Raw genomic sequence first — 25,110 nt, forward strand, 5'->3', positions numbered from 1 at the left:
CATCATAATCTCAGTGGGCGTTTCAGAAATCTGAAAGCTACAATCATTTTGCTTCGTGCTGGGTGTACATGCATGTATCCTCCTTATGAATATGGGTGCCTAGTTGACCACATCAGTTGTAAAGGGGTGGGAGAAGCAGCAAATATGAACAAACCACCCATGCTTTTACCCAGTGCAGTGAGCACTGGCCCGAGCCAGAAATTCCCAAGTTAGAATCTCAATTCTGTGTTCACCTTGCTGCTTGACCTTAAGCAGTTCTGTAACACCTCTTGGCCATGGTCTCCTCGTACATAAAATGAGAGTAACACAGCCTACTTTGTGCAATATTGGGGACAAGCAATAGCATCTAAGTGCACTGCCCTGTGCTTGGATCATACAAGAATCGGCAAACATCAGCGAGTTAACATGATACTGCAAGTTACATATATGTGTGTCTTCTCTCCCCACACACAGACCTCCCAGAGGGCGAACAAAGATGGTTTAGTTCCCCTTGTATCTACCAGGGCATAGAGCATACCACACTGGACCAAGAGCATTTACTGCCCATTTACTGAAGGACAACCTACTGAAGTCAGTACTTCTGGAAGTGACTCTTTCCTGCAAAGAAAAGGACTGAGAAGATACAGGAGGCAGGAACTTCCCATCAGTTCAGTTAGGACACAGTGGGGGAGACCAAAGCCCCTGCTCGGCCTGTGGCCAACCGGCCCTCCTAGGCAGGAAAACTGTCCTCGTGTTTCTGACTGTGAGCAGCTGGATGAGACCCAGCCTGCTACAGACACACTTCAGCTATCAGCAGAACTTGCAGACTTGCCCCTTAATAGCAGTGTGATAAAGAGGATACAGCATGGCTTTAGTCAGAAAGGTCTGCATTCAAATTGTCAGTCAGCCACTTTTCAGTTGAGTCAGGTAATATTTCAAAGCCTCAGCGTCCCCATCTGTAATGTGGGGATAACAGAAGTTCCTCCAGCCTGGAGTTACTATACATATTCACAGAGACAGAGCACTTGCTGCAGGGTTTGGAACACAGAACAAACAGTGGTACTGACTGACACCATTATGATACTCTAATCTACATCACTTTTACCTACCACCTTCAGGTATTAACTCAGAATATAGTTTGTTAGAGCTTGTTGCCAACCTGCTCCTGCTACTCTGCTGTGGTCTTGAAGATGATGCTCCCTTGTTTGAATGTAAGAACCACCCCCCAGAGTAGAGCTCTCTGAAGACAAGCTCAGCTCCCCGTGTGTTCCTCGCTGGGCCCGGCCAGCGTGGGCTTCCTGGAAGGGCGATTACCTTGAGAGTGGAGGCCCCGCTCCATGACCCCGTGCTTCACTTTCATGTGGCGCGTCAGGTTCCCCTTCAGGGTGAACTTGCTGGGGCAGTAGAGGCACTTGAAGGGTTTGCTGTCGGAGTGCAGGTGCATGTGGCCCATGAGGTTGTGCATCCGGTTGAACTCCTTCCCACAGAGCTGTCGAGACAGTGACGAGGAGAGCACAGCTTACTCGCGGGTGGGACCCCTGCCCAGATAACCACACTCCGGCCTGGGCGAGGATGGGCGAGCTGCTGCTTTGTTTGAATCTTGGCATTTTTTAAACTGCCTCCAAATAAAGTGTCCCCGAGGAAGTCAGGGAGTGGCTGCCTTGAGCCCAGGCTCAGAGGTGGAGCAGGGAGGGATGGATTCATGAGATTTTATTCCTGTTGTACAGGGAATTTTAAACTCAAGGTAAAAACTGCAAAGCTACTGAAGCTTCTTTGAACACAACCTTTTGAAAAGGAGAAAAACTTCTCTGAAAAGCAATTGCTCAAAGTTATGCTTCACTGTAATGATAAGGATATGATGACTTGGTTAGTATTTATGGAGTATTTACAATATGGAAAGCACTATCCCAAGTCTGCCACGGACTATTTCATTTAACCCACATGAGGCCTATGAGATAGGTGCTGTTCTCATCCCCATTTTACGGATGGACAAACTGAGGGGTTAAGACGAAAGGTTGGCCAAGGCACACACAGCTTATGGGTGCTGGAGCTGGGATAATGAACTCAGGTCCTTGGGCACCAGAGACCACATCATCAGCCACCATGTATCACACAGTTTCCCCCAACGTAACTCTTCTGTTGGACTGTATCAACAATGCTTCTCTAATTTTTTTAATTTGCCAACTATGGGGAGTTCAAAGGAACAGTGTATAAAGGAAGGACTGTGTCCTTTCTCTGGGTAGAGATTTGAAGTACTGAAAATATCACCCTAGGTATACAAAAGCGAACCTATTTTAGTCACTTCTCTTCTTCTCATTCCTACTTCCATCAAATTGCACACACATGACGGCGCACACCAGCGGGTCCCGAGCTCCATGGGAACAGCAGAGCTGCCTGTTTGAAGGCAGGACGTGCAGATGCTGAGGGTGGGAGACGGGAGCAGCGCTGCGTGTGCTCTCCTTGTCCCCAAGCTTCACCAGAGTAGGGTTTGGAAGCTCCAGCCCCCGCTTGGCTGTGCTGGGAGGAATGCCGAGGACACTGTGTCTGTGTTGGGACTCCAGGTCCACGGGAGGAACGCTCTCCTTCCCTCCTTCCTTCCCGCCCTCCGAGGCCCATGTCAGGAGGAAAGAGAAAGGAGCGAGCGGTGCCTGCAGAGAGGGTGCAGGGTCCTCTGAAGCAGACGCCAGCTTTCCTTTCTCACTAAGACATGGTGTCAGCCCAGAGGAGACTCTGGGTGGGACTTTTATTAATACAGACCATACTGTCTTCAGGGGGCTATGGCAGGGAGAGCTGAGCTGGCCAACAGCTGTGACCTCGGGCAGTACGCTGGGCAGTAAGAGGAAGCCATCCTGGCACTGCAGATTTTTCACAGATAATCTATGCTTGGGTAATGAATGGCTGGTTCTATATTTTTAAATGATTCAAATTTGGGGGTTTTAAGTGCTTCCCCCCTTTTCACTTCCTTACTAGCAAGAATGAATGCAGCATGCTGGTGCTCCACACCCAGTATTCACAGCATCCTAACCACATTCATCTGGAAAAGGTGACCCAAGAGGGGAGATGCTGAGAGAGTGGGTCTAATTGAAGAAAAAGTATAGATACTTGCTTTCTTTTTATTCTCAACAGAGACAGTTCATAAAGATATATCAGTCTGTGGCTCAATCTTGCTCACATGTGAAAGTTCTGATAGAGTTCTCCTTATAAGCTTAGTTTATTCAGTTCTCTGCCCTGGCTAAGAAGAAAAATGTATCTAGAGACTCTACACTAGGTATTTCCTGTCATGGGTCATTTTAGAGAAGATGTATCGCATTCGGTTCACGGGACAGCTCCTGAGTATTTGGAACAATGCTGCTGTTGAAGCTGCTGAGCTGAACAGCCCTTCATTAGACAGAGGCATCTCTAAAGGCTCTGCCTGCCTTTTGTTATAACCCCTGCTTAGCACCAGGCTTGACACACGGTAGGTTCTTAGCCTCTGCTGAGTGAGGGAAGGGGTGAGGCACATTAAGCAGATCTGAAAAGAGCAAAAGCCATGGGGACATAAGCACGAGAGATGCAGGGAGAGAGGAGCAAGGGTCTGGAAGGCCAATGAGCTCCCGCACTTGTCCAAGCCTGGATGGGTCTGGGGGTATTACAGGCAAGACAGAGAAAGAGAACTGAAGGAATAAACGGGTGCCTTCTTCCTTCAACGACTTCATGGAGGGTGATATTCCACTTTTAGTTATCATCTCTGGTTGCTGAGGTATTAGAAGCTGGATTGGTCTGAAAATGTTTTATCAAGGAGACGAAATTTGAACTTAACCTTGAAGAAAATGTGGAAAGACTTTCGTTTTTGTTGTGACACAAGAAAAAAGTCTCTTCATTATCTTCAGACACTTCATCAACCTTAAAACTATAGACAAGGGAACTATTACTATTGTGATAATGACCCACAGCTTATTGCTACTGCAACTGCTGTGACTTTGGGGTTAGAGCAATTCACCTGCCGGCGGCCACAGCCCCTTTTCCCCTCATATGATAGCCCACCTCCACCCGACACACACAGGTGTGCACACATCATGAGGGCTACTGCCAGGTATTTTCCAGATTCTTCCTCAGTTTTGGACAAGCAGCCTTTTATGATCACCATAGCTGAGGGTGTATTTTCTATTCTAATGCTTTTCTGGATCAATTCATTCAGTTCTGAACTTTCTGGGTCATTTTAGTGGTACATGGGGACAACAGGACGTTTTATCATTTTAATAAATGACAGTGTCTCCTGGATCATCGAAAAGCAAGAGAATTCCAGAGAAACATCTATTTCTGCTTTACTGACTATGCCAAAGCCTTTGACTGTGTGGATTACAATAAACTATGGAAAATTCTGAAAGAGATGGGAATACCAGACCACCTGACCTGCCTCTTGAAAAACCTGTATGCAGGTCAGGAAGCAACAGTTAGAACTGGACATGGAACAACAGATTGGTTCCATAGAGGGAAAGGAGTACATCAAGGCTGTATACTGTCACCCTGCTTACTTAACTTATATGCAGAGTACATCATGAGAAACGCTGGGCTGGAAGAAGCATAAGCTGGAATCACGATTGCTGGGAGAAATATCAACAACCTCAGATATGCAGGTGACACCACCCTTATGGCAGAAAGTGGAGAAGAACTAAAGAACCTCTTGATGAAAGTGAAAGAGGAGAGTGAAAAAGTTGGCTTAAAGCTCAACATTCAGAGCTCAACATTCAGAAAACTAAGATCATGGTATCCGGTCCCATCACTTCATGGCAAATAGATGGGGAAACCGTGGAAACAGTGGCTGACTTTATTTTGGGGGGCTCCAAAATTACTGCAGATGGTGATTACAGCCATGAAATTAAAAGATGCTTACTTCTTGGAAGGAAAGTTATGACCAACCTAGATAGCATATTAAAAAGCAGAGACATTACTTTGTCAACAAAGGTCCATCTAGTCAAGGCTATGGTTTTTCCAGTAGTCATGTATGGATGTGAGAGTTGGACTATAAAGAAAGCTGAGCACAGAAGAATTGATGCTTTTGAACTGTGGTGTTGGAGAAGACTCTTGAGAGTCCCTTGAACTGCAAGCAGATCCAACCAGTCCATCCTAACAGAGATCAGTCCTGGGTGTTCATTGGAAGGACTGATGTTGAAGCTGAAACTCCCAATACTTTGGCCACTTGATGCAAAGAACTGACTCATTTGAAAAGACCCTGATGCTGGGAAAGATTGAGGGCAGGAGGAGAAGGGGGCGACAGAGGATAAGATGGTTGGATGGCATCACCGACTCAGTGGACATGAGCTTGGGTGAACTCCGGGAGTTGGTGATGCACAGGGAGGCCTGGCATGCTGCGGTTCATGGGGTTGCAGAATGAACGACTAAAAGTGTCCCAGGCAGTATTCAGAAATGTTGCCACCTTCCTTCTCTGTATGGCCAACCTCAGTATACAGCACAAGGCTAGATATATAATAACATTTAATGAATGTCTAAGTATATGGTTAGGAAATACACAACCAAGTCAGGAAAAATATCACTTCCTCATGCAAAAGTTTCACAAAGCAACCATCACCAAATCTCTCTTGTTCCCACTAAAGCTATTCACACTAGTTTGCAAACCAAAATCCTCAGTGGCAGAAAGATAGAAACAATTAGCTCAGGACCTGAAGTACTTGGACACCATTCACATCTCAGTGGTAGGTACTCTTAGCTTCTTCCTCTCAGCCTCTGGCTCTTCCATGGAGCTCTTGGGTTCTTATCCAGAACACCTGACCTTGTCATCCTTCTTAGAGGATCATCCTCACATGACAACACGCAAATGTATGGAGATTTTCTGTGTCTGTGAAAGTTGGAGCGGCCTTTCAGTCACCATTAGTGAAGAGAGGCCAGAGAAAGAGGATTGCGTCAATTAAAGATGGTGCCTTCAGGAGGGGTTTGGTGTGAGCTCTAAACAGAATCACTGTAGTGGAGGAGAGGAGCTAGGTGGAAAGGGAGAAGGGCTGCGAGGGAGCATCAAGACTAGCTTCTCCTGGGAAAGCAGTCATCTACACGGCCCCCTGAAATCATGAGCCGTGAGGTGCAGAGTCTGCCCAAGTCAAGACTTGCTGAATCGCTTCCTGCCAAGGTCTGTGGAAATTAAAGCCAGGATAGGTGTTGATGCAGGAAGCTGCTGGAGTGATGAGGAGTCATATTTCATCTTGCAAGTGGTCATCTCAACCAGTCCAGCCCTCCTTAACTCTCAGTTTCTCTAATAAGCAGTATTAGTGTGCTCCTGACATTAAATATCAGCTTGTCCACCTATACCCACCTTTAAACCTACTTTTAAAAAGGGAAGTGGATCTCAAAGTGTAATAGACAGTTGGGACAAATGTTTTGAACTGTCCTTTAAAAATGGGTTGCATGGATCATTAGACTTTGAGATGGCAGAGCAGAGAGACAATGGTGAAACCCCAGAGCGCCAGAACTTGCTCCATCTTCTCTTCTGTAAAATGTCCATGATAATCACAGTTTCCCATGCAAGTTTTTGATCCAGGTAAAGGGCTTAGCAAATTGTTAAGTGCTCAATAAATATTAGCTCATTACTACCATTATCATGTACATCTGACATTCCAGAAGGTTAAGTTCTTTGAGGATGACGGTGCTGTCTTTTTAAACCAAATTATGTGGAAGGCACACTAAGGAAGGAACAAGTGAAGAATCCTTTGAGTAAACACCTGTCAGGTTACTTGAGGCATCATAGAAATGGAAGCAGGTATGGCTCACGCAGCCCTGGGAAATGTGGATGGAGAGAGAAGGTTCACCGTAGATTGCAGGCTCTGGGAGCCTATCATCTGGCTCTCTGACCCTCCAGCGGGCAGGTGACCTGTCCCCTTCTCTTCATAGACGCTCCTAACTCTGCCTCCTGGCGCCCAGTCCCTCCTTGGTCCCGGCAACTTCCCGCGAGCCCCAGTGACAGCGCCGACAGCGGCGTCACGGAGAAGCCAGTGTGCGCAGAGGCAGGGCGATGGCAGCGGGCAGCCGCTGGGCCGGTCCCAGAGGCCCACCAGACAAGAAGAGGCACGCAACTGGGACACGCACCAGGAAGCCTGTTTCCCTGCTCTGAGAGGAAAGGTCAGAGAGCTGCAGCCTGCAGCCCCGGAGAATGGCCTCTGTCAAGCTGCCCTTCCCTTACATCCTTCTCTCTCTTTCTCTTTTAATAAGAAGGGTGTTCCTTTCCTCAAAGGGAGAGAGAGGGAGGGAGGGAGAGAGAGACTGTAAACTGTCCAAAAGGACCGTGAGAAAACAGGAAGCTTTGAAAAGTACAAGAGAAAGCAAGATGAAATCTATTTGCAGGCGGGTCCCTGGGGACATGCGAGGCATTGTTAAGCAGGCAGTTCATACAGCTATATCCTTCCTTCTGCTGAGGAGGGCTTTGCTGCCAAAAGGCTGCTATCTGGTCACTGCCTTAACTCCCTCAATGCCAGCCTGAGAGCCCTGATCCCAAGCACTGGGTGCCTACAAGTCCCCACTGGGTTGGAGCATCCGAGAGCTTGAGGGGGAGATGCAGCCAAGTTGGCAGAGGCAGTGGGGACCCTTTTCAGAGAGACCTCATCCTTTTCTATCTGTTCTTCCCTCAGCCTTCAGCCCTCTGCTTCAGGCAGGCTGCAGATGACCTGGTGATTCATAACATAGGCAGCTCCCGGCTTCACCCATCTCAAAGGAGAATTTGTCCCGGAAATTCTGGTTGACTGCTTTTCCTGGACAGGTTTCCCAAAGACGGCAGCTGGTTCTTTGCTATTATGGAGCGTGGCTGCTACAAGGAGAGCATCCAAATCAAGCCCTTCATGCTTACGCAGAATCTGGGAAGCATATTTCTGAAACATGGCTTAAGTCTACAGGCACAGGTCTCTGGAGAAGCTCCAGCTGGCTCCAAGAAGCAAGGAGTCCAGAAGTCGAGCCAACAGCAAAAGAACCCAGAAGGGCAGTAACTTTTCGTAAGGAAAAAAAAAGAAACTAAATGGAAACCTTTCCTCTCCTCCAATTTTCCATCCTATTGTTAATTCTTAATCCTGTACTAAATGAATGTTTCTGCTTGCTGTGGACAGCTGTTTCCACTGAGCCAGGGCCAGGGAGAATCAGTTCATGTGACCACAGTAGGAGGGATTGATGTTAGGAAGCATTTTTAGTGGTGAGAATCCCAGGAAATTAGAATCTGATACTTAAAGACTCTTCCCCCAACCTTTTTTTTTTTTTTTTTTTGCAAGTTTTGAGGTAAAGGAAATGGAGTCGGGGCTTCCCCAGGTGGCTCAGTGGTAAAGAATCCGGGCTTCCTCAGGTGGCTCAGTGGTAAAGAATCCACCTTCCAAAGCAGGAGATGTGAGTTCAATCCCTGGGTCGGGAAGATTCCCTGGAGGAGGGCATGGCAACCCACTCCAGTATTCTCGCCTGGGAAATCCCATGGACAGAGGAGCCTGGTGGGCTAGAGTCTGTGGGGTCACAAAGAGTCAGACATGACCGAGCGACTGGACAGCAACAGATAGGAGCCAGCTTGTGGAGTGTGGCTGGAGCAAGGTCTGCCTGTTTTCTTGCAGCCATGTCAATCACGTAAAGGGGAAAACCCTTCCCCATGATCAAGGTCGGGTTTAGTTGTCCAGGCCTGTTCTCCAACATCATCACACAGCCAGCCAGTCAGCCACTCCTCTCTGAGGGGGGTGACTTGCATGGCAATGAGCAAATGGCCTTCTGTTCCTCTCCCAACTCCCAGACCCGAACAAACCCCACCCAGGACCAGGTTTCCAAGAATCCAGCGTGACATGAATGAGAAGCAAAGTCACAGGACACCATCTGGGGATGGCCCATCCCACTGGAGTCTGGAACCAGTTTATGAACACAGAGACAGGCCCTCATTACACAACCTGTACATTCAGACAGGCTCTGAAACTCCTCTGAAATGAAAAGAATGAAGGTATGAAGAGGACACTGAGCAGGCGGCGCTCGGCAGGCAGATGGGGCAAAGCGAGGGAGAGCCTGGCAGTGCGCCTGGCGCTTGTCGGGAGACGCGTGCTCCTGATGAGGTGACTGACACCCGGTCTTGTGTCAGAAATGTCTAAGAAAGGAGTGGGGCCACCTCAGTTGGACAAACGTACACTCTGACATCCAGGGCTTTCTGTTTAAATGACCGACACACCCTTCCAGGCAGCCTCCGACCTCCTGTGGTCTCCTTGGTGGACCTGCTCACCAGGAAGAAGTGACCTTTGCAGATGGCCAGGCCCACCTCCCACTGGAAAGTTCTACTGCCTCATATTGGAGCTGGCACTTCACGCTTCAAACCCTTCTCTTATGGGATTTTATTATGTAGATATCTGGAGCAGATATCTGGAGCCTTATCCACCCTCAAGGAGAGGTCCGATCGAGTTTCTGCTGTTGACCAGCTAATACCCTGTGAAGCATGTGTGGCGCTCTATCGTCAGGGTGAGTGGAGGCCTGGCTCACTGCATCACTGGCCCCATTGAGTCCAGTCTTCTGTGCCCTGGTACCAGGGAGAACCCTCTGAATTCTCAGGCACCCTTGGTCCAAGATCCTCTGCACCTCTTTGGACCCTTGAGGTACAGAAACAGAACTGCCTCTGTGCTCCCAAATCACACACAGCCTGCAAGCCTTTTTCCTGAATTGGCTCTGCTTTATCAAATCCCTCCATTCTAGAGTCGTTTGCTGCCTGGTTTAACTGCTGCAGCTGGCCCTGACTGGTAAAGTGGGAGGGGGCTGGGCTGGATGAATATGGATTCTTAGGGGACTGCAAACCATGCAACAGCACCCACATCTTTTAACAACTTCGTGTGCTCCGCCACCAGTAGATAAAAATACAGTTCGCCCGTGAACCTCAAGAGTAAACTCAACACAAGGAATGAAGAGAGGTAACAAGGAATGAAGAGGGGCAATGGGTCCCTGCTGGTACCTCTACTGCAGCCGACAGTAAACCCCTGGAGGGTGGGAACAGCTCTGTGAAAAGTGAAGGGTTTGGGAGTTGCCTGGTGGGCCAGTGATTAAGACTTCAAACTTCCAATGCAGGGAGTAGGGGTTCTATCCCTGATCAGGGAACTAAGATCCCACATGCTGCATGGCATGACCAGAGAAAAAAAAATTTTTTAATCTAAAAAAAAAGTGAAGGGTTCAAGAGACTCAGTGAGGTGGGAAGGAAACCCAAGGCACGTCTAAAGGGAGACAGGAGAGCTGGTCTGTGGCATCCACAGGCTTGTGCAGCTGGGCCTGACTTCATGAGTGTGTGCCCCATGTGATCACACAGGGCCCTGAATTCAGAAGAGTCCTGGCTCTGGTGTAATGCTCTGCTTTCATCATCTTGAAATTGTGAATAGCATCTGAATGAGGGGCCCCCATCTTCACTTTGCACCAGGCCCTGCAAATTATGTACATCATCCTGCATACAGCTTCCTCCCTCTTCAGCTCAGATCACTCCAAATGGACATAAACTGACTTTCAAACCACTGGGAACTTGAAGGAGGGCAGGGGAAACACAAGTGGGTGGCAGGAAAAGGGCTGGAGGGAGAACCCTCCCTCCCCTATCTCCGGAGAATGCCCACCAGGTCTAGGGAAGCTCTGGCTCCTGACCCCTCTCACCCCATCCAGGAGGAGCCAGCACAGGAAAGAAGTCAGCTTCACAGGGGGTTCCTTCAAGTGGGGGGACATAGTGCGGAGGGATGAAGGCAGCAACAGCCCCTGGAAGCAGGGAACCCTACTCCAGAAACAGGGATCGATAGAGAATGTCACTGGGACTCTGTCAGACACGCAGCACAGACAGAAGGAACATCCACGTCAAACAGAAAAGCGCTAATGATATCTGAGCTCGGTGATTTCCCTCTGCTCCCCTCTCAGCCCTCTCTTCGGGGCTGTGGGGTCACTTGGCGGTACCTTTCTTGAAGTAAACCATCCAACCCTAAGCGAGGTTTCTCCTCACCTGAGGAGTGGAAACCACACGGGGAGAGGGGACAGTCGGGGCACCCGGAGCACTTCTGAGCAGCGCCCGTCAGTGCCTCGGGCTTGACAAGTCTCCAGCCCAAGCTTTACCTCAGTGCATTAAAGAAAAACCCCACCCAGTTAATGAGACCCAGAACCTGGGACACAGATGCTCCACGGTACTCAGGAAGAAACAAGAAGCACCTCACGGCTGTTCCTCTGCCCAAGCAAGCATTTCTGAGGTCACAGGGGGGTTAGCCTTTAAATCTCTTCCATCCCCTCCAGGAGACCTGCCCTCAAATTACACTGCTCAGTCCACATGTCAGGAGGCGGGAGCTGGGGTGGCGTGGGGGAAGGGAAGCAGATGGGCTGGAAGCTTCTCTGACTCCTCTGTGTTGTCTCTGGCTTGTCAGAGGAAGAGGGCTGCACCTGGCTGCTGCCTTCTAGAACAGGAGCCCTCCACATCACCTGCATCCTGTAAAGACCTCAGTCTCCAAATGGACCTGCCACCCTCAGCTCTCCTGGGACTGGCTGCTTCCAGGCCCTGCATACTGACCAATTCCACAGGCAGGCAAGCAAGGCAGCTCCTGGGGCACAGTTGGGTGGAGACACAGCAGATGCCCTGAGTCTGGCCGTAGGCGTTTGCTGCGCCGCAGAAGCCCTTCTGAGGAGACTGAGGACAAGGTTCCCTGCAGACTTCCCCCCCGGCATTTGCAGAGCCCTCTGAGCTCTCCTGGGATTTCCAGGTGTCTCAGGGGTAAAGAATCCGCCTACCAATGCAGGAGACTCAGGAGATGTGGGTGGGATCCCTGGGCCAGGAAGATACCCTGGAGTAGGAAATGGCAACTGGCTCCAGTACTCTTGCCTGAAAAATTCCACGGACAGAGGAGTCTGACAGGCTACAGGGCACAGGGTCGCAAAGAGTCGAACACCACTGACCACGAACACGCGCTGAGCCCTTCCTCTCCACACTCCCTCAGGCCCACCACTCACCTTGCACTTGAAGGGCTTCACGTCCGAGTGGACGATCATGTGCGCCTTGAGGGTCTGTTTCTGCACAAAGCTCTTGTAGCAGAGGTGGCACTGGTAGGCGCGGATGTTGGTGTGGATCAGCACGTGTCTCTTCATGTTGGCCAGCAGCGTGAACTCCCGCCCGCAGATCCCACATTTGTGCTCCTTCACACCCTGGAAGGAGGCAAGATTCAAAAGAACCATGGTGAGCAGGTACAGACTTTCACCAGGACAGTAGTCTTTGCTTTTCTCTCTGACACATAAATCCACCAAGAATTTGGTGACAGATGTTGAGTTCCAAACGGTATGGCTGTAGCCTTGTCAAATGACTATTTTCTTAAAAAGTGTTGATTACATAATCTTTTATTTTCTTCTAAAAAGCATAAACTAGCCAGATGGTTAGAGGAAAAGACAGCTATTGCTTCTGTTGTTCCTGCTGCTTGCTTGGGGTTAATTCTGCAGTAACAGCTCTTGGGGATTAATAGGATTTGGGTAAGAGCACTGCAGAATGTTATGTAAAATGAGTCTCTAATCCAGCTTTCATGATAATGAAAAAACAAAACCTCCTAAACTTATAATATCATTTCCCGTATGAAAACCAACGTTCTCTTGAGTTCTCATTAATGGCTTTGAAAATTCAAAAACAATCAGATCCACACTTCAAAAAAATTACAGCTTGATAATCACCTCTTGAGATGGTCCCCTGGGTTCCTACAGGCCATGGTGGCCTCGGTGTAATTTGACTATGAAGCTCCTCCAAGCCAGCTTCTGTCTGACAGAGAAATTTGGCAGAGGATAGCTATCTCAATTAGAAAACAGGAAAGAAGATTTTCTAGTTTCCCTGCTGTTTGTGGAGAAGTGTTTGAATACTTAAGCGTTGACGCCCTCAACTGAAAGCGTGTCTACGGACTCACAGCGTGAGTAGAATATTACCTAATACTGACCAACCAGTGCTTCCCTGAAACGGCTGCTGCAAGAAATTTTGACCCAGAATGACTTTGGGGAGGAAAACGTGGAGATCCATGGTAATAAAACTAGGGTTATTACAGGTTTAGACAAATCTTTAGCTAACAACTGTACCTTATAAAATCCATACAGCCTGGTATTCACTCACAAGGGCTAGGGCGGGGGGCTGTTCCAAGGTTCTTTCTGCCTATATTTCCATTTCTTTAATTTGGGACATGGTACAAGAAAGTACCACTCCTCAATTTTGGTGAGCCCATGGCACTAAAGGTGGGAGTTCGGGTCCCAGCCTAGCCATTTACTGACCGCATAATCTTAGTTGGGTCCCTCAGCCTTTCTAGGTGAAGCACTCAAATGGAGAGCTGGGCTCTTTCTAACTGGAATATTGTCTAGTCTAGGTGACTACAGATGATTTATGCTAATGGAGAGATCTAAATTTTAATGTCCTCCTAAGAAGATGAATTTTTTAAAAGTGTTGTATACTCAGTGAGTTTAATATTATTAACAAAACTATTTTCTTAATGAGTTTTCAAATTTACTTCAGTATCTTTTTTCTCAAGATTGTTCCTATACTTGGTTGTGATCGAGATAACTAGATCATATACCCAAGTATAGGAACAATCTTACAGAAGTTTCATACCTTCTACAATGTATCTGATTCCTTTTCCACACATACAGGAATCCCTGAAATCAGCACGCGGTCCCTCTGGTGGCTGCCTCTCAGTTCAGGCTCTTTGTTGATGGCTCCTGCACTAGGCAGGCACCTCCACTCTGGGTGTTTCTAAGGAGACTTTTGCAGGGCAGCTGTTTGTGCAGAGCCAAGGCAGCTACACATTTTGTCTGTGTTTGGTCTTAACCTATCAGATGAAACCCACAAAGCCAGAGCAGAAATATTATCTTGGCTGGGCAAAGTCCTCCACTGACCTTTCAGAATGAAATAATAATGTTTTAGCAACTCTGGCTCGCTAGAAGTCTCTCCTGCCAAGAAAACCACTTGAAGTCAAGGGTGATAGAGCAGAGGTCAGTGGGGCAAACTTCCCCTCTTGGAAGCTCAAATTAGACCTAAGTTAGCTTAGCTGGGTAAGATCTCAGGGACACACCGGGGACTAGTTTTAGTTCATCCTGAGTGACTCTAGGGCTGTGGTTGCACACTAGGCTGAAGGTAGACATGTGGGCCTATATTTCTCCTTGAAGATCTGGGTCTTGGGGAAGAGAAAACCAAACCCAGAAGAGAAGAACGCACTCATGCCTCCTGTAACACAAACCACAGAGCACTGCAACCAAGTGGCAGAAGCTCAGTGGGGGAAGCACGGACCCTGCTGACCCAGGCCAAGGCTCTGCTCCCCTCAGAGCCACCTGCAAATGAAGCAGTTGAGAGGAGACACTAAACCAAAAGGTAGCCACAGATTCAGCAGAAAAAGACCGAGAACTTTCCAGAGTTTTCTAGAAGGCTCTGACTAGTGTATCCCAGGTGCAAAGCTGGTCTTGGGTAGTTGGGACTGATGATACACTCATGCTAGTGCCCTGGATGAATTTTCCAGAAATGAAACCTCAGGAAATCTGGGAGGCTAAGAAGCAACAGCACAAGGACCCGCTGTGATGTGTCCTTCATCTTTCCTCACCCTCCTCTCCAAACTGCATTATTTCTTTTGAGGCCCACCTGAGACTCGAGAAGTCTAGACTGGAAAGGGCCTGATGGCTGGGCTCCTCATTCTCTCCCATTTCAAGGTGAGGAAGAACACTGGGGGGCTACACGTGTAGGGGTGGGGAGCCACGCAGGGATCCTGGGTCCTCTCCTCCAAGGACGGGCCAGCCCCACCCCTGGCCGGGAGCCCCGCCCCGGGTCGGGAGCCCCTCAGTACCTTGTGGGTTAGGGAGTGCTGCTTGAGGTGGTGGGGCTGCACGAACTCCATGCCACACTCGGAGCAGATGTAGGGCCGGATGTCCTTGTGCTTCATCATGTGGTTCTGCAGCTGGCTGGGGTACTGGAAGGTCTTGTCGCACTCGGAGCAGTTGTACTGGATGGGGCCCCGGTGCGTGGTGAGGTGCCGCTTCAGCTGGGCCAGGGTGGGGAAGTCGAGGCCGCACTCCACGCAGATGTTTTCCCGCCCGCTGGCGTGCTTGGCCTCGTGGGCCTTGAGCTCGCTGGGGTAGGCGAAGCCGCGGCCGCACACGCGGCAGTTGTGCGGCTTCACCTCGCTGTGCTGCATCATGTGGCGCTTCAGGTGGCTGGTCTGCGTGAAGGCCTTGTGGCACACCTGGCACTTGTGGGGCCGGGTGCCCTGGTGCGTCAGCATGTGGGTGTGCAGGTGGCTCAGCTGCTTGAAGAGCTTCCCGCAGCGGCTGCAGGCGTGCGGCTTGATGCCGCTGTGGCCCAGGATGTGGGTCACCAGGTTGTACTTGGACGTGTAGGACTTCTCGCACGTGGGGCACTGCCAGCGCTTCTGCGCGCCGCCCACGTCCACGTAGTAGCTGTCGTCGATCTGCACGTTCACGTCCACCCGCTCCACCTTCTGCTTGGTCTCCTCGCTCTCCGGCGGCTCGGCTTTGCGGGGCAGCGGCGGCTCCGGCGGCCGCTTGGGCAGGAAAGTGTGCCGGCTGAAGGGGAAGGGCGAGGCCGAGGGCACGAAGAAGGGGAACACGAGGCCCGGGGCCATCTTGGGGTAGTAGGGGTAGGGCGCGGGCAGGAACGGAGGGGCCGCGGGCGCGGGCCACACGGCGCTGGGCTTCACGGGCTCCTGCTTGACGGCCTTGCCCCCCAGGTGCTCCAGGCTGCGGTAGAACTGGAAGCCCACGTTGCACAGGTCGATCATCCGCGACTCGTACTTGGGCCGCGGTGGCGGCGGCGGCGGCGGGAAGAGCAGGGGGAGGTCCGGGGCCCCCGGGTTCTTGCTCTCCTCGGGGTGCAGGGCGAGAGCCGCTTCTTCCGCGGGGTGGTTATAGGGCATCTTGGTGGGCATGCTCTTGCGTTTGCGAGACCCTCCTCCTTCAAAGACTCCTGGGAATCCGTCTAGCTCTCCTGAAGGAGGCTCGTACCGGAACTGGGAAAATGGCCCCCGGAGAGCTTCCGGGAAGGGGTGCCCTGGGGGAGCCTTCCCTCGGGAAACCACGGGCTGCAGGCCGTGGGGAAAGGAGGGGGCCCTCTTCACACCCAAACTGAAGTGCACATCTTCGTCTTTGACCATCTTCAGTTCCTTCTGCATCCTTGGCAATTTTCCTTTAAAGAGAAAGAAATTTATTGTTTGAAAAAAACAAATCCCTTTTATCCATTAAAATTTTTGGTTAGATGTCAGTACCAATTTATAGAGAGTAATGTTTGTTTAATACCCATCCCCGTTTATCCTAAGGCTGTTTAAAATATCATTTTTCCCCCTTGCAAACTCGGTTACTAATGTAGAAAGCACTGGCCTAGTGGAGTGGGAACCTAGGGCTCCAGTGAAAATCCACAGTCACAAAACCATAGCTGGGGCTGGGGTGGGGCCAGGGTATGAGAGCGGGCTGGACTGAGAAGAAACCTGAGAATTCTTCCGGCATTTTCCCCATCTAAGATGAGAGTATCAAGGCCCAGAGAGATGAAGTGAAGTGCTGAAATCCCACAGCTACTCAGTTCAGGAGTAAGAACTAGGACACATTCTTCCAGCTTGAGATGCAATTGCATCTGCCAAATGGTGATTTAAATGTCTTTTAGGGTCATTTCTTCTCTAAGTGAATTGATCTCCCCTGCCTCTCCCTGTCTAAGGGCCTTTGCCGTTGCGGGGGTGGGGATACTGAAGGCCACACAGGAGAGGAGACTTTACTGTTTATCTCAAATCTCAGACTATTTGAGTATCCACCCCCAGCAAGGCCTGGTGCTGGGGTATATCAAGCAGACAAGATCAATGTGATTAAGAAAAGCATATACTTCAGTGTTAACAGAGTCATTCTGGCAATCTGTGTATTCTACCCTTCCACCTGAAGCAACTTCAGGGGAAAAAATTCCAAGACTGTGAGTCTGTCAGCCTGCACTTGTGTCTCTTCCTTCACACAGGTGTCATCATAGAACTTGGTCTTTGGTGTTGGTGACTCCTGTGGTACCTGTGACTTCCCTGGCATGTCTGGGAGAGCCTCTGGGTTCAGAATCTCAGCCAGGGGCCATGCTTCATCATACATGTCTCCTTGCCAGTCTTGTAGCCTCCTTGCTTGGGTACAGGTGGAAGGAACCAGATGGCTGACTTCACATTTCCAGCAAAGGCCCTTTCTACCTAGATCTTCTGGGCCTGAATGGGATTGGCCCTCTTTGCTCAGCAGATTGCTCTCACAGAACCAGTCAGCCTGGTCAGGAGTCAGGTCTGGCCTTGAGTCACTGAAGACGGGGCTAGGATAGGCTCTGGGTTCACACAGGGCTCTGGCCCTGGGAATGACCACTTGCTAAGCAGTGCAGTGTGAGGGTTCCAGGGGTGAGAGGACCAATGATTTTCTGTAGTCCCTGGTGAGGCAAATGTAATTTTGTTTTGTCACCACTGACCTACTAAAGTGAAGAAACATTATTGAACAGAGATGATGTGATTTTTAACATGAATGCAGAATTATGTCTCCAAATTCAGAGATTTTACATATGCACATTTTAATTTCCTCCCTATTTTAATATGGCAAAAATTTCCCCCCCAGTTTTTGACTTGTGCATATATATACCCCACCTCTAAAACAGTAGTCTGCCCTCTCTAGAATAAAATTGAACTCAGGAGGTTTCAAAAAGCATTGAGATCCATCTATGGACATTTCCCCAGACTTGTAGAGCAGCAGCCCCTTCCTACATAAAGATCTTAAGGAACACTGCCGATTCCTACAGAGGTCAAGGAGAACTAGAGCTGCTTCCTCCTGACCTTCTTGAGACAGAGTCAGATGTAGCTGCTGCTAGTTATTATTATCCCCGTCTTTTCGATCTAAGGTGACAAAGAGGGCCCTGGGGGGAGTAAAAGAATTACACCCCCAAACCAAGTCCATGTCAGGGATGGGGAGTATTGAAGGGGAGAGCAGAGAACAGATGTCTCCTCAGAAGGCCTTTTATCAGTCAATTTAAAACCCTGAATGGCCTCTGCAAAAATATTAACAGACTCCGAAAGACCTGAATGTGTGCAACCTACACGTTCCCCTCTATCTCTAAAAATAGGTCCACTGGCATCCATGAAAGATGCGGGATTCCCATGCAGGAGGCAAGAGAGGCATGGGTCAGCGCAGGGGGTGGGGAACTGCAGGCCCTCCTCTGGCTGATAGTCTGTGGCTGCTCCCAGAAAAACAGCAGGTTAGAAGCCAGTTCTCTGCCAGATGTGCTGAAATAATGTGCAAAAATAAAGAACTGAAATTGTCAAAGTAGATAGCTATGGGAGAATGCAAAGAACATTGGTTTGAAGCCTGAAGATCTGGGTTTGAATGCTGGCTTTGGGTTAGCAGCTGTGGGAAAATGAGGAAGTTAATTTGGAGGTTTGATTTTCTCATCCGTGAAATAGGGGTAGGAATATCCCCATGGGGTTGTTGGATACTTAAAATAGGGTATGTTTGTGAAAGCTGATTAACACTGGACAGTTTAGTACTGTACTCTCGCGTGGGAAGAAAGGATAGACAGGAAAGGAGGCCTGAGGTGGTAATCAGGGATTGAAGCCAACTGACCTCATCTCTGTTTTCCAAGCTGATGCTCTTGGTCAATAGTGACTGGCATTTGGGCCTCCTCAAACCAAGGCTATACCTAAGTTGGTCTTGTCCCAGAAGGCACTGTGAACAACACTCAAAAAAGCCAATGGGAAAGACCAGGATGAGTTTATTTACTTAGTATGGAGATCAACCTTCTAGTGTAAGGATACTCTCTCATTCCTTCTCTGTGGCTCTTTACTATTATGGACATATCTTCAAGTCTTACATTCATAACAGATGACTTTGGTTACAAAAGGGTCTTGGGATTGGGTTGGGACAAAGGGGACGGGGTGGTCTCATGAGCTATTTTAGCCAGTCTGTGGGAAGCTGAGGAATTCTCTCTGCCTTATATAAGAAGTCACTTTCCCAGAGACAGAGGACCTGTATATCAAACTCCAAGTCTCAGACACGGGGACAGTTCTGGGTCAACACTGGCAAACCAGCTCTTGCAGTTCCTGCTGGACTGTGAGGGCAGAGACTGGGTCTGTTGGATTCACTGCTGGTTTCTAGCCCCCAACATGATGCCTGGCACAAGGCAGGTGCTCAATAAACTGCTGTGGATGGCAGAAAAAATGAATGGTTCTTACTTTTATTTTTAAAGTCTCCATATGGAAATTTTAATGTTGAATTTGATTATATCTTACATTTATATAGACTGCAGGTGACTTTGGGGGACATCCCTAATCAGATCATGAGGACACATAAATTCTCAGGTAGTCACTATGGGAAGAACCCAATATATACACCTTGCGTGTGCTTTTGTTTGGCTCAGTTCCCAAGGATATCATTCTCTGAATTGACCCTCAGATTCAGGGTAAGCCCTAAATCCTGGCTGTACTAATGCTAGATAGAGTACAAGGTTCTGCAACTTGGTCAGAAAAGAGGTGCCTGAAAAGTCCAAAAGGCAACAGTTAGAAAGACCCCTGGATTGAAACTGTGAAGCATAAGCCAGGAGTGGGTGATTACCCTCACTCTTCCACCCCAAGGAAATGTCTGGGAAGTTAGTAGCAGTCTATCCTTTGTACTAATGTGAGGGTGGAGAGGGAGCGGCCTTAGAATAATCATGCATTTTCATTGCTGTAGTCAGAGAATGTTCTAAGGTCCCTGGCTTTCTTCCATGTATACTCAGCCACCAAACCCAGTAGGCTGTAAATCACGAAGCAAATGATTTGAGGAGGAGAATATTGGGTTGATCTATTTTAGAGAAAAATGGGGTTCAGGATGTCTTCTCTAACGTGTGTTACCTATTAGAGTTAGTTAATGAGGAAATGGGGAATGAGTGGATTTTAAAAACAAAAACAAAATCTCTTCTTTGAACCATAAAGATCAATTAGAAGTACAAGGCTTAACTGAGAAGAAACTACATTTAGTTTTGGGGAAAAAAATTCTTCTAATAATGCCCTTTAATTGGGAATTCACCTACTGCACCAAAATATAAATATCCCCCAGATAAAATTACTGGTATTTTGTGGTTCTCATTGGAATGGAAGTTCAGTCCAGTAAATGCTGTTAGAAGAGTCACTCTGAGTCACCATCCCAGGGGCAGATCTGTTTATCCTCATCCCACAACACTGATTTCTATTCATTCTGAAATTGGTGAAAGAATATATTCTCTGATAGTCTTTATTCCTTGAAGTTTTCCAGTGTTTCCTTGGAAAACATTATGTTTTACTATTGGAGATGCTGGCTTCCATTTTAGTTTGAGAGAGTGGCACTGTATTTACATGGTCAGCCCTACAACTCTGACCTCAGCAAAGATGGAAGCAGGGAGGAGGTGCAAGTGGAGAAGTTGAAGCATAAGAAGCAGCAGCGAGAGCTGGAGAGTCGTGGGAGGATAGCAGGAAGGCAGGAGGGGAAATACGTGGATTGACTGACTGCCAGCCTCTCTCTGTTCATACAAAGAGACGTGATTATAAGGCTCCTCCAAAATGGGATCTTATTGGATCACCTGGTTCTTTCTGAATTTGTGATAACAGAAAAATACTTTGAATCTTAGAATTAAACATTCTGATGATTCAGCATAACTGTCTTACTATGTATGTGGTTGTACTGCTGAGTTCCTCATCTGCAGGTGTTTGGCAAGTAATGATTCAGTCTTGAGTTCCCGATATTGGCAGGAACAGAAGGATCTCTGTATGCATCTGGCAGGTAGAGCATTGTGTTCTAAAGAAATTAATGGTCTGCCTTGTCACTCCCTGGGTTAGGTTAGACGTAGACTCCAGAAGAGGGAACAAGATGCCTGATAGCCAGACCCCAGGGCCCTTCTGGATGCTCCTGTGTCTCCTGTTTAGTTTGTAAATCTGAATTCCTTTCATTTTATTATAAAAAGTAATCTATCAGCCCATAGCATGAGTTGAGTTTCCTAGGTTGGTGGGAAAATATTAATTGGTGATGAGACCTGTTCACATGTGCAATAGTTAATTGAACTCACATAATGTTTTTTTTAAGTTCCTGAATACCACCAAGACATAACATAAAGTCAAATTTAGTTTTCCATTGTTTAAATTGTCCATAATGAGCATGCATACATACTATTTACATATAGAGATAGATATGCTTTTAAAGAGTCCTTAAAACAACAAGAAATTCAGCTACTAACTTCCATAGGCTAAATGAATATGGGTTTCATTTAGGACAGTGCTTAATGCCTAGGTCTAGTTTCTGAAAAGCACTAGTTACTTGAACACTGGAACAGCTGCTAGCATGTAGGGTTATCACTGCCCTCGTGACCCATTTAAAGGAAGGAAATGAATTGGAGATAATGACTTAGCAGTTCTCTCTCCCAACTCTCAGAGCTAATATATCACTCAGGGATGGAGCTCCAACTGGAATGTTAGAATTTTTCTCCTAATTTCTTTAGAGTATCCTTAGAATACATTTCAATTTTATTGTTATTTCATGTTCATAAATTAAATAAACTTGATATACCCACTCCTAGCTAAGCCAATAAACACATGCATGTTTAAAAGCTGAATTTAGTCTGTCTCTGAAAATGACAGCATATTTGGTCTGTTGGACCTTAGAATTGGTAGATAATACCAGAAAATGTGACCCTCTGGCAAGCAAAAGTAGTAGGAATCAACACATAATAGATGAAGTTAGCCATGTGTGGAAGGAACCTATTTTAAAAGTGTCACTCAAGGCAATAGTTTTGTGGAAAGGGGAGCAAAAATCTGTTTTGTATCATAATTGTTGTATTTGTCAAAACTCAGGGTACTAAAGAAATGAATTTTACTGTGCATAAATTCAAAATAAGTTTAAAAATATAAAAGAAACATACAAAATGCCCCTCTATATATTATAAAAGACATAATTGAGGATATTTGAGAAATACACAGTAGTAGTTAAGATGACCAGACTCTACACTCTAATCAGTTCATATCTTTGCAAAGTATCCAATAACACGCATATGGTATATAAAGAGGGGTACTTGTGTTTAAGAATTTGATGATCTAAATTCCTGCTCTATCCAAAGGGGAGATGTTATATATGGCCGATACCAGGTTTTTTTGTTTTTGTATGTATTCTATTCAGCAAGAACTTTGTGAGGCAGGGATTGTGTATTAAACTGTCCTTCCAGGTCTTCTAATCTTTGGCCCTGCTTGCATGTTCAGCAAATAGTCTTCTCTAATTGCTCCAACATTCTTTGAAATATAAGTTACTCTGCTCTAAATGGGTAAGATCATTCTGGTGACTAGAAAATATGCTCCTACCCCTTGTCAAGTAATAGGTTGATATTTACATTTAGGTCCATAGATCACTCTTGTGAATGAATCATTTCCCCCAAGACTGATTAATGGAGTCTCTTGCAAAATGGAACTGGTGAATCTGCAGGCCTGCTGACCAAATCCTGTGTCATGGCAGTCCCACCAGAAGCCGATACTCTGTGAAGTCTACCTGTGTGGCCAGCTATCTTCTTTCTCTGATACCTTTCATTGATGATATTAACCAGAGTGTCCAAGTTTCTACAGGGCAGGAAGTAGAAAGAACCTAAACTATTGGAAGCTTTATGGAGACTCAGAGGTGAAACTTGCCTTTCCACCAGAGTTGGAAGAACATTCCTCACTTTTCTGAAGTCTATCATGTTTGTTCCACTCATTGACTGGGTCCTGTGCTGCTAGTCACCTTTCTGTGTGGGTGGGTAGCTTATATTTCTAACAGAATATGGTAGAAAGTCAGAAACATGCCTGTTGCCTTATATATTGTTGGGATTCAATAATTGCTTCGGAATTTACTTGGCAGATGCCATGTTCTAGCTTGCTCTTGCTCTATGATCCCAAGCAGAATTTTGCCATTATATGAAAGAAGAAATAACTGGTATACTTGGCCTGTTCCAATTCATCCTGAGCCAACTTCACATCAATGAACTGCCAAGAACATCTCCAGTGAGGAAGGGGCTTTAGGGAAAGTGTGGCAATGACTAGGATTGTGCTTTCCAGAAAACATGGTCCCCTCTGCTTTATCCTGGCTCAGAATCTTTGGCCAATATGTGCCCTATTCCTTTGATCTGGAAGATGGAATGTCCTGTTGCACTGAAATGAATGAATGTGGGAGGGCTCTGGAAATGCCCAAGGTGACAGCGACCACTTGACACTGAGCCTCTGAGGGAGGGAGTGTGTCACCATTCTAGCAAACAATATCCCAGGAGGGCAGCCCACCACCATTTCTCTTGCTTACTCAACAACGCCAAGTGCCCCATGATCTCCAGGCAAATACTCATTAGCTTTGTGGAAATGCCCATCCTAATGGGCACATGGATCTGAAACATGTATCCTTTCTTTTTATTTTTACATGGGTAGGGTTCCTGCTCTTTTTCTGCCTTCTGATGAATAATCATTCCTTTTTCCCTTATGCTTTTTAGTTCAAGATTTTCTCATTGACCTGCTTCATTGCTGATTCTTGTATTCATTCTACTCACTAAAACCATTCTTGGAAAATATATATACTTATAAAATATATAGACTCATCTCCTCATGTACTTGTACACATAGCCTATTTTTGGAAAGAAATACAGGAATCTTGTAGTATTAGTTGCCTCGCCAGAGAAAGACTGTATGGCTGGAGGAAGAAGGCTTGAAAGTTTGGCCGCTAGTCTGAGGGAACAGTTCCATTAGTCTGTAGGAAGATGCTGCTCAGTTGTACAACTCCCTGCACAGAGAGGAGACTTTTAATTACATACCCTTTCAACTTATACAATTGTATACTATGAGTAACTTAGTTATTCAAATACTTGCATTTAAAATATAAAAATGCATATTGTCTTTCAAACAGTAAATATTCAGACAAAATTAGTATTGAAATCCCCTTCCTTTTGAAAGCTGAACAATTCTCTTTATACGTTTCTCTGGACTCTGTTTTTCTGCCCAACATCTTTTGATGTCCGGACAGCAGAATAATTAGAGCTCTGGTGCCCACATTTCTACCTCTGACCTTGGACAAGTCACTGAACCTCTGAACCTTCCTCTGCTTACCTGTTGGCAGAGTTTACCCTGGTTTATACTTTGGGCATGCAGCTTTATGACCCAGGCTTATATCATCAAGGAAATAAGTATAAGCAACCACAAAGACCGCATTAAGAAAGTCACAAATAAACTACATTCAATCACAGGTAAACTACGTTCAACCTTGAAAGTTCAGGTTTGGAAGAAAAGCTATGACTAACCTAGACAGCATATTAAAAAGCAGAGACATTACTTTGCCAACAAAGGTCCGTCCACGCAAAGCTATGGTTTTTCCAGTAGTCGTGTATGGATGTGAGAGTTGGACCATAAAGAAAGCTGAGCGTCAAAAAATTGATACTTTTGAACTATGGTGGAGAAGACTCCTGAGAGTCCCGTGGACTGCAAGAAGGTCCAACCAATCAATCCTAAAGGAAATCAGTCCTGAATATTCATTGGAAGAACTGATGCTGAAGCTCCAATACTTTGGCCACCTGATTCGAAGAGACGACTCATTGGAGAAGACTCTGATGCTGGGAAAGATTGAAGGCGGGAGGAGAAGAGGACGACAGAGAATGAGATGGTTGGATGGCATCACCGTCTTGATGGACATGTGTTTGAGCAAGCTCTGGGAGTTGATGATGGACAGGGAAGCCGGTTGTGCTACAGTCCATGGGGTCACAAAAAGTTGGACATGACTGAGCAACTGAACTGACTGTCTCATTTCCCCAAAAAGATAAGTCTGACTTCAGGATTCACAGTAATTACAAAATCACACTCAAATATGACTAATCCAGTTTCTCCATTCTACCCACTCCTGAGTTTTTCCTTGGCTCTTTCCCCAGGGCTGAGAAGGAACTCAGATGCTAAGGATGAGACTGTTGGATTTGGGGCAATGTCAAGTCCTCCCCCCTACCCCAGAACCTCAAGGTAGTTAACTTAAAAGCTTCTTTCAGACTAAAAGTATGATTCTATTTATGCCACTGCAAAATCATAAAATGTCAAAGCACAAAGCGTGCTCCAGCCCTCAGAGTTAGTCCCTCTTTCCTCTCAGTCCCCAAGTCTGTACCCACACCCTTGATGTAGCTTCCTCCCAGAGTATTGC

At 47.1% G+C, this 25,110-nt stretch overlaps 1 protein-coding gene across 1 annotated transcript in view; it reads right to left on the reverse strand.

Annotated features, from left to right (window-relative positions):
• The window catches only part of ZNF366 (zinc finger protein 366), a 60,264-nt gene that overhangs the window by 2,142 nt on the left and 33,012 nt on the right, over window positions 1–25,110 (reverse strand). Inside the window, exons 2-4 of the mRNA XM_065905651.1 lie at window positions 14,763–16,117; window positions 11,920–12,111; window positions 1,294–1,468 (exon numbers count right to left, since the gene is read on the reverse strand). Of these exons, the coding sequence (XP_065761723.1) occupies window positions 1,294–1,468; window positions 11,920–12,111; window positions 14,763–16,103 (1,708 nt within the window). The 5' untranslated portion in view covers window positions 16,104–16,117. The remainder of the gene's footprint in view (window positions 1–1,293; window positions 1,469–11,919; window positions 12,112–14,762; window positions 16,118–25,110) is intronic.

Source organism: Muntiacus reevesi, chromosome 14, assembly GCF_963930625.1.
Source record: "Muntiacus reevesi chromosome 14, mMunRee1.1, whole genome shotgun sequence".
NCBI lineage: Eukaryota > Metazoa > Chordata > Mammalia > Artiodactyla > Cervidae > Muntiacus > Muntiacus reevesi.